The 10,081-nt window shown below is 44.1% G+C and overlaps 2 protein-coding genes across 2 annotated transcripts; one reads left to right on the forward strand and one right to left on the reverse strand.

The window, feature by feature from the left end:
- Nucleotides 1-639: 639 nt before the first annotated feature.
- On the forward strand, nt 640-3,159 carry LOC119364727 (PTI1-like tyrosine-protein kinase 3). Its single transcript, XM_037630237.1, has 6 exons — nt 640-997; nt 1,088-1,459; nt 1,540-1,825; nt 1,984-2,116; nt 2,518-2,604; nt 2,703-3,159. The coding sequence occupies exons 1-6, from the start codon at nt 883-885 to the stop codon at nt 2,817-2,819; spliced, it is 1,110 nt and encodes a 369-aa protein (XP_037486134.1). The 5' UTR covers nt 640-882; the 3' UTR covers nt 2,820-3,159.
- A 98-nt stretch (nt 3,160-3,257) lies between these two features.
- LOC119364726 (CMP-sialic acid transporter 4-like) lies at nt 3,258-10,023 on the reverse strand. The gene is made up of 16 exons (XM_037630236.1): nt 9,838-10,023; nt 9,016-9,284; nt 8,410-8,526; nt 8,098-8,154; nt 7,743-7,820; nt 6,950-6,994; nt 6,767-6,826; nt 6,165-6,287; nt 5,969-6,046; nt 5,659-5,728; nt 5,054-5,161; nt 4,795-4,928; nt 4,632-4,708; nt 4,312-4,360; nt 4,166-4,223; nt 3,258-3,585 (listed from the first exon to the last, which is right to left on the reverse strand). Exons 2-15 carry the CDS (start codon nt 9,184-9,186, stop codon nt 4,179-4,181), a joined length of 1,212 nt encoding a protein of 403 aa, XP_037486133.1. The 5' UTR covers nt 9,187-9,284; nt 9,838-10,023; the 3' UTR covers nt 3,258-3,585; nt 4,166-4,178.
- Nucleotides 10,024-10,081: the final 58 nt, after the last annotated feature.

A 10,081-nucleotide genomic window follows, 5' to 3' on the forward strand; every position in this document is an offset into this window, starting at 1 on the left:
AGACGCGAGAGGGCAACTGTTGGAACTTGGAAGCGACCACCGGGCGCCGGGCGCCGGGTCACGCTTAGGCAACTACCGTCGGCGCGGGAGGCGATGACACCGCCGTGCGGCCCGCGGCAGAGGCAGATAGAGGGAGGATTGATTCACCCGTTCAGCCTGCGGTGCGGCCGGGAACACCCTGCACCTGACGGTACGGCATGCCCAGACGTGCCGTGCGGCCGGAGTGTCTCTGGCCGGTCGCCCACGGCGCCCTGACGTCCCTCGTGCGCACACCGGAACTCGACGTGCAACGCCGCCGCAACCTCACGCAACAGCGACGCCTCACTCGCTATATTATTTCAAACGCGTCCAGATATATATCCTCATAAAAGTCGGATAACAAAAAGACCGACGGGCAACAGCGACACCGGCGCCCGTGCGCCACCTTCCGATCCGGTCAGAGGCGTGCGAACGGCGTGACCGAGCTAGCCAGCCACCGTGGCGTTGGCCGTTGGGGGTGCATGAAGCTGCAGCGGAGACTCGGTCCAACTGCCATGTACTGCTCGTACGTCCACCGGGCGGGTCCCCCGCACGCGAGGAAGTCCGCGGCGAGATGTCAGGACTGTTCCCAGCGACTGGACTACAAATCACCTGCCTGCTCGTTTCCCAGTCTCGGAACTTCGTCCACTACTTCCCACCCATGTCGCCGTAAGCTTCCTTGCAGCGATGTCGTCCACAGGCCGGTAGGCAGGAAAATTTCAGCAGCGCGGTGTCGATAGATTCCCTGCGATACAAGAGCGGACAACAACAACTAGTCAGTCAATCAGTCAGTCGCCTCAAGCTTTCTTCAAAGTTGCACCGGCGCTAGCCCTTTCTTCTTCTGCGGTGTGCCGCCGGCCGGCGATGAGGTGGTGGGAGAGCGTCAAGAGCCTGTTCGCCGACGGCGGCAACCTCGGTTGCCTGTCCTGCGTCGGGAGGAAGGCGCCCGAGGATCTTTACTCCTACCCCATGGAGCCCGGTAATTAGTTCTTCACTTGCTCAAAATTTCCGTGCACGTAATTAATAGCATCAACTATAATTTTAAAAAATTTGGTTTCGTCGTGTCCAGCGAAGTGGAAACGATCGCGCGGCGCCGCTCCGGCGGCGGAGGAGGAGCCGGGCGCCATCGAGGTGCCGGCGGTGGCGCTCCGGGAGGTGAACGAGCTAACCGGCTCCTTCGACAGGGAGAAGCTGATCGGGGAGGGGTCGTACGCCAAGGTGTACAAGGTGACGCTGCGGAGCGCGAGGCTCGCCGTGGTGAAGAAGCTGGAGAAGGCGTCCAAGCACGCCTCCAACGACGTCTTCCGCCGGCAGCTGTCTGTGGCGTCCAGGCTGCGACACGAGAGTTTCGTCCGCCTGCTCGGCTACACCATAAGCGGCGACCTCCGCGTGCTCGTCTACGAGTTCGCCACCATGGGCACCCTCCACGACGCCCTGCACGGTACGCACGACCTACTCGCCATTCTAGACCTTGAGTTATACACTGACTGACTGACTGACACGCGACGCCATGGATGGCAGGGCCGAGGGAGGGCGTGGGGGCGCGGGAGGAGGTGGAGGAGAGGCCGGTGCTGAGCTGGGCGCACCGGGTGCAGATCGCGCTGGACGCGGCGAGGGGGCTGGAGTACCTGCACGAAAAGGCGTCGCCGCCGGTGGTCCACAAGGACGTGCGCTCCACCAACGTGCTGCTCTTCGACGGCATGAGGGCCAAGATCGCCGACTACAACATGTTCAGCCAGGCCGCCGACATGGCGCGACTCAACCGCTCCACGCACACGCTCGGCTCCTTCGGCTACCAGGCGCCGGAGTACGTGCCCCACCCTCCACCGTCTCATCTCATCTCGCCGCCGGCGTCCTTGTTGATGATTGTTACTTACTACTCCACGTATTCGAATTTGACGAAGTGTCCATTGCTTAATTTGCTTGGTTTCTGAAAACTGAATGCTGATTTGACTGGGCATTCAGGTACGCGATGAGCGGTCAGATGACGGACAAGAGCGACGTGTACAGTTTCGGCATCGTCCTTCTGGAGCTCTTGACGGGCAGGAAGCCGCTGGATCGGACGTTGCCGCAGGGGCAGCGCAGCCTAGTCAACTGGGTGAGCAATGCTTCTCAGTCCCATAATCATCCTGCTGTTTGCCAAGCTAAGAAACTGCCGGTTGGTGAAAAGGTTTAACAGACACTCGATGCAGACTAATCATTTTTTTTTCTGATCTGACAAACAACCTATAACATCAGTTCAAGTTAATGAAAAGTAACATTTCTCTTGTTCTTTTCATTTGCACAGCTTCTAACTAGAATTGATAAGCTTTATTAATTAAAAAAAAGAACAATGCAATCACCACCCATTACGTCATCCGGATGCAGAACATTCTCGAAGGATCCAACTAGCTCCCAAACAATTGAGAAATAAGTTACCGTGGCAAACACATTTGCGTTTTCCATTCCGTTCTCAAGCAAAGTTTGATGGGCCTCCTGCCCCTACTGATGCACCTGCAGGCATCTCCGCTGCTGACTGAAGACAGAGCTCAGGAATGCATCGACCCGAGGCTCGGCGACAAGTACCCTGCCACCGGAGCGCTCAAGGTCAGTCTCCACACGGTTTCATCTAGAATTTGTTTACCCGAATCCATCTCATTATAGCCCAATCTAACAAACCCTGCAAAATCTGGTGTCCCTTGCAGCTAGGGAGGATCGCAGTGCAGTGCCTCCAGTATGACCCAACCTACCGGCCGTCCATGGGCACCATCGCCCGCGTGATCAACTACGCCGTCGTGCGGGACCAGCAGGGCGTGGTCTGATGCGATGATGTGCGCGTACCGGCGTACGTGTGGGATGAAGTTGCTGCCGTTGCCCAGTGGTTCTTCCTGCGAATTACCGTGCATGTCTAGTTGCCTGTACTATTGTACTCCCTTCTTTCCTAAATGTAAGTCTTTCTAGAGATTTCAATGCAAACTACATACGGAAATCTCTAGAAAGATTTATATTTAGGAACGGAGGGAGTAGTAACTTTTTTGGAAGCTATGTGTATCTGAACTTCGTAAGCTTGCCAGCCATGTTTGAGTAGCAGCTCTTGCCAGGCAAGAAAAAACTGTAGCCCATCGACAGAAGCATTCTATTTATTCATGCTCATTTCTGAAACACACGCACATGCATAGATGATAGGAGTACTATTTTTTCCTTCTGTTTTTGCGTCAAGAAACGTTTGTGGGCAGATAATAAACAGAGCGCTGAGCTCGTCAGGGAAATCTGATAGGCAGCATTTAATAATGGTGAGTACATATGGATATACATTTGGTACAACATTGAGCACACCAATTTAGCCAAAAGGCGCATGAGAAAAACTATCGTATATCATCAGTGAATTTGTATGGAATAAGTAATGTGTACCACCCCCTCATTTGTCGCCCCCAAAAAAGTTGGGGTCAAAAAAGAAAGAAAGAATAGGATGGCCTCTTACATATAAATATTTCTTTTCCTTTTACAGTTTACATGAGCATTTGGTTTAATCTACCATGCTACAGATATTTGTGGTTCGCGGCAAAAAGAATTTTCTTCTATACCTACCTGCATAACAAAAGGGAAACAGGTTCATCAAAATTCTTGAGAATGAGGTGCCTCATATGTTAAGGATTTGTAGTTACGTGTGCTAAATATAACACCAATTAATAAAACAAAAGTAAGTTATTTCTGTTGCCAAACAAAACAAATTACTTCTCCCTCCATCCCATAATGTAAGACGTTTTTTAACAGTGTTAAAAAACGTCTTACATTATGGGACGGAGGGAGTAGGTTGCTGTAAGCCAGTGGGATCACTTTAGGTTATGTTCGGCCCATTGATAACGGACGTTCAGGTAATACTTTGTTACAGCCCTGAACTCTTTTCCTATACTGGCTGCCGTGACAGATGCCAACCACGATAGCTACATGTTGAAGATGTAAGCAAAGCTGTAAAACACTGATTGCAATATGGCTAAACTCTAGATGCAGCAAATTGGTTGTCGTCTGACAAACAATCGAAGTGGTGTGCCAACATAAATGAACAGTTCCAAATTATCGTATTCAAGGTTCAGAACTTGCAACAGCATGATTTACAAAGTAAAACAGTAACTTATCTCGAGATGAAAAACAAAAGTATGAGACTCACCTCAAATATAGTGTTAGATTGGCAACAATGGTTTTCTATCATCGCTAATGTGGCTTGCCTGAAATAATGGCCAGCATAGGAAATAAGTCAATATAACAGAAGAATGTTATCCCAGATTTTATTTAATCAAACGATGTAGCACTTACATCATCAGCAGCACCAGCAGTCATATTTACAAAAGAAGAATCGGATGACCTGCCAAGAAGATTTTTTTAACCAGATTAGATGTTCGGAAATATTTCTGAACACAAATGCATGCCATCACCAGTTAATATGCTCATCAATATACCAGAGAGAATCAATAAAACAGTTTATTAATGTATGAAAATAGCACCATGTCGAAGAAACCAGACAAGAACTTTAACTGCAACTCTCAGAAATTAGAAATTCGAAGGTTGCTACTTGACACTTTCACTTCATATTACATTAATATAGAATAGAAAAACAAGGAAAGAGAAATATTCACCTATGTTTCTGTGCATCTCCCAACTCTAAAGTTCCAGCTGGTTTGTCATCTTTGACTTTGGCTAGTGGCGAGAAAAACTGAAAGAAATAGCTCTTATATAAGTTCAGTTGAGAGTCAGGACCAACTTGGCACAACAAGCTAAAGAATAATAAACAACAATCACCTGGTGCATTGAGATAAACACTATTGAGATGCCTAATAGAAAGTTAATAGTAAGGGTATGTCCCAAAAATGCAGCAGATGCTAGCCCAGTAAAAATTGTGGCCACTGTTGATGAGTACTTCTTCAAAATTGTGTCTGCAGTGTGATCTCAGTTAATCAGATGGAAATATGAGATTATGAAAGAAGATTTTAGAACGAAGGGCCAAGGACAGGTAAAAAATAATATGGTATAAGAGAATAAAATGGTGATCATCCTTTACCTGCATACTTAAAGAAGAATGAAGAGAGAATTCCTTGCGCAGCATTGTTACAAATGAGGAAAAAAGTGGCCCTTGAATGCCCTCGAAGGATATCAAAACTCTCTGGCCCTGCAACACATGGGCCAAGTTTAAATTATACATAGCTAATGCTGCAATAGCCAATAGTCAGAAGAAAACAAAAGACACCATGGGGCATTCATGAAATGACTCCTTGGTGTCCAAATATGTAGTAAGTTAACAACAATGTGCAATAGCACATGGCTTAAGTTCCTGACTTTCTAAATTAGGATATTTCTGAAAGATCCTAATGATGCTCAAACCACATAGACCATAGTTCACAGCACAACATTTTGATCAACATATCAAGCACTAAACAGCCATTCTATTTGCCTGCTTTGTAACCTCGCAGGTAAAACAGAAACCCCAGCTTGTGTACCACACCTCTGTGGTTTGTAAAACCTAAAAACTACTCAGCAAGTGTTGTATGGAATCCTATTCTCCTAGCCACACACATATAGACCTTCATAGTACAACAGTCTTAATGAATAACACCCTTATTTGTTGTCAATGAAAGCAAGTTTTCACTTTTCACATAAGATGGTTACCTTGAAATATGACGGTCCCTAGGATTCCAAGGAGATTGAAAATTGCACCATAACCATACAGAAATACATTCTGCATATTATGTTAAAAAGTTAGGGTGAATGGAAGGAATAAAAAACAGAGGAAAGTGGGAATTGGGCAAGTGCGTATTATGTTAAACAGTTGAATGCAAGTGCACCAAACTGGTAAGCATAAAGATGACATGATAAGGATGTTAACTTATTGTTTTCAGGCAGAGAACATAGTACTGCATTATGCACATGGACTATTACTATTTGAAAGAGCTGGAAGACAATCCTTAGTCGGAATTACCTGAAGATAGATGTTTGTGTCGAACTGACTTTTTAATGCATACTCGTTGTAGACAGAGGCAAACGATGGGACAGTAACCTACAATTTCACATACATATATATACATGCATGAACTCTGGACCCAATAATGGCTTAGTCATCTGAAGCAACACAAAAAAGATAAATATAAAGATCAAACAGTTCAGTAAAAACTTACAAATATTAGTGTGTATATGTATGCAATTGCGGTGACTGGAAGACCAAAAGTTTTGGTGCCCTCAGGCATTGAGCGTAGTTGATTCACACTGATTCCAATAAGCAGCAGGGCAAGGGCTTCCCACTAATATTTATCAGAAAAGAATGGGGTTATTTATCAATATTGCTGAAAGCATTTGAATTACAGCGTTTGCAGAACACATACTTGTGTGCATTAGTTCTTCCTATATTTGATTTAATTGAAGTTGCAGTATTAACCCTGGTTCATTTTTAGCCAATTCAGGATTGCAGCTGAAAATGGCAACCATAACTGGTAACCAGTAGCAACTGATTTATATTAGTACTACAGAGGTCATGAGAAATATAGTAAGCAAAGGGGAGAACAAAACTTTGACAAAAGAAGTGCAACTTGCCTAATGACTTAAAAATTCAAACAGATTATTAAATGGAAATAAATCAAATATATTTACCCTAAGCCATTAATGCCTTTTCTATTTAAGAAACACCTAAACAAGAGAAATTATCAGGTGCACACAACAGCATGAATTGGTATACAACTGTAATTTAGTAAAGATATATAGATAGTTGCAATGCCCGCCTCACCTGAATTATAGAGAATCTCCTTCGCATTATAAACTTTAGGAGTACAGCTATGACAAGTACCTGGATTGTATAGAAATGAGTATGATATTAACAGTTATGCATTTTCCAAACATATGTAAGCACATATTCGCAGACACTGCATTGCTAAGCTCGAAAACATGGTAATACATGAAAAATGAGTACCTTCAGGTTGCTTAGCATCTTCACAGTCGAGGGGTTGAAGTATAACTGCATCCGAAGTATAATAAGATACTTTACATGACAGAAGAATCACTTCCGGCCTCTGCATCTAGGATGCACCCAGCCATTTAAAAAAATGCAATAGTTGTAACTAAAACCAATGTCATATGGAAATACCAAAAGGTACAGCAGAAAATATTGCATGATGTGCATCAATTTAATATATAATAATATAAATGCAGCAAAGGCTCCATGTCCGAACTCAAGAAAAAAAATCCAACAAATGGGTAGATGAGAAAATTAGGATTAGTTCATCATCTGTACTCCTACTATGATGGCTTTGATTTCTGCCTTTAGCGTATTCCTTTGTCTGACAAGGAAAGAAAAATAGAAGGCAGAACTAAAAGAACTATCAGAAAATCCTCGAAGGACAAGAGTACAAGTTGGTACCCAAAAAATCCTGCTGTTTGGTTGATACAAGTTACTAACAGAACTGATATGAATCCAGCTGACTGAATATTAAATTTGAAGTGAATTTTTGAATTCAGTAATTAAAATGTATGGTCTGATCCTTCCAAACGAAGGTGATAATGAATTTCCTTCTTGAGACGTGACAGACTTAATTACACTGTAACATAATTATCGAAGATGCATCGTCTCGTACATGTAAATTGATAAACTACATCCAAATAACTGTAGCTTTTGTAAATATCAGGAGTACCAAAATATTTACTGGAGAAAATACGAGTACATTGCACAGAAGAATGGGAGTTCAGCCAGTTCAATGAACATTTACCTGCATGATAAACTTTAAGTAGTTGTTGATGGCATATAGTAGAGCGGGAATAGCTAAGAGTACATTGTTACGGGCTGCCTATACAAGAAAGGAATTGACAGATGAAACAGTTAGTTGCCATACTAGGTACGGAGCTATAATAAATAAATAAGATGCATGAAAACTGAAAGCAAGTCGGTTGGGCATAAAAACAACAAAAGAGATGAGCACCAATTGTTCCAAGGAATTGAAAACAAATAGAAACATTCTACATGTGGTTTAACATTAGAAGCAGAAGCAACATCAATTATTTTGTGCATGTTGAGCATAGTAACAAAAGAGTGCAAGGCGTTCTATGTTCTAAAAGAAAAATCACCTGTACAAAGGTCGAAACTGAGAGAAGTGACTTCTCCCCAACCTTCTGTTTTCTAGACTGTCAAATAGAAAAGCAACAACATTAGGGGGGTAACACCTTCAACACAATAGGACACACACATGCATAAATTCATTACTGCCGATCTAATAAAAACAAATTATAGTTTCTACACACTTTGATTACCATTGCCAGTATTGCCAACGATGCACTAAAAAAGTTGATAGTTCATAGCAGGATAGTATACAGATACAGATACAAGGACTGAAACACAAATAACAAGTAAGGAAAGGATATAGGCCGACAAGAACTAACCTCAATTATTAGCATTATCATAGCAAAGAAAACCTTTGTAACTTCCGTCAAAAAGTTAACACTGATGGGACTGAACTGAAATTTCCCATCAACCTTGCACATAAATACTAGGATAGGCTGCAGAGCAAAGTAAATTATTAGCATAATTGCAAATTGTCTGCAGTCAGATACACGCTACAGATTGACTACATGTTTGTACGAACTCCACATTAAAAATGTACAGGTAGCCATTAGCCGATTTAGTATTTACTCTAGGTGGAACGCTACCGGATCTGCCAATATATCTCTTTGGCAAATTGATGATAATGCATTTTTAAGGGGAACAACAATTGAATCTCATAACAACACTATAGCATGAAGTCCGCAGATGGTAGCCGTGTTTGGGAAATTCAGAAAAGAAAAAAAATCTCCGGCAAATTGAGAGCACAAGCAAACCTAAATTACTAGAAGAAAGACATAACCATGCTCTATCAGAAGAAGCACATAACATGGATTTTGATTCCCATTGTCATGTTGCATTTTCCAGTGAAAATATGATGCATTGAATCCCATCCAAACAGGTGTTGATTGGATATGAAGTTAACTATCATATTGAAAATGAAATACCTGAAGGCCGACCAAGACGCAGTCCCCGGACACAAGAAGGAAGGTGAGCACGCGCTGTTTGGACGATATCTTGCTCTTGTGCTTGTCGTATGCCCTTGATATGCTCCTGGGGGTCCCCGCCACCACCTTGGAGTGGCAGACGCTGCATTCCATCACCCCATTCCTCTGCATCTTCTCAAACCAACCAGGACCAGCAGCACCACAAACAGCACCAGCAAGAGATATATATCACTCTATAGCCGTGACATGTAAAGATTCCCTGCGCACACCTGTGTCCAAGACATAAAATTCAAAATGAGCAAGCTAATCACTGCAAACTGAGCAACTAGTACTCCCTCTGTTCCAAATTATATGTTCTAACGTATTATTATTTTTTGATCGCATGCATGTAGACATGTTTTAGTGTGTTTGTTCACTCGTTTCAGTCCTTATGTAGTCCATATTGAAATATTCAAAACGTCTTATAAGTAGAAACAGTGGTGATATTAGTTAGTATTTCCCTCCAAATTCACAACATTCCGCAGATTCACGTATATCAGAGCCGAAATGAAATTTAACAAAAATAGCATTGCCGTGAACATAAAAACACATACCAACTTCCAAAGCCCCCCATGAGCAGCTAGCTAATCCATGACAGAGCATAAAACTCCTAAAAACACGCTACATAGCTACTAAGTCACTATCAAATGCAGAGCAACCGCGTGCTGCTACTTACACCACTGGATCACAAGTTCAGAGTTAGACTACCCGAGACAACTTCCAACATCGCAGAAATGAGGTGAACGACGAAGATATCGGAGAAACTCGTGCCCTCGACTGTACCTCGGGGGAGGTGGGATCGGCGGGCGAGATCTCACAGATCTAGCACCGCCGGAGCACCGGGAATCTGGCCCAGCCGGCTCGGCGCGGCCGGGTTGCTTCGGCTACGCACCCGGCAGCCGGACGAGTGCTTGCGTGGGCGGGACGGCGGGTGGCGCTGCGAGATCTCGGGTTTGGGCGGGCGGGAGGGAACAGGGAAGGGAGGTGTGAGCGCGGAGGTGGAGCCGTGGACGGGGAGGTGGCCGTG

The sequence above is a fragment of the Triticum dicoccoides genome, chromosome 2B (genome assembly GCF_002162155.2).
Source record: "Triticum dicoccoides isolate Atlit2015 ecotype Zavitan chromosome 2B, WEW_v2.0, whole genome shotgun sequence".
NCBI classification, from domain to species: Eukaryota; Viridiplantae; Streptophyta; class Magnoliopsida; order Poales; family Poaceae; genus Triticum; species Triticum dicoccoides.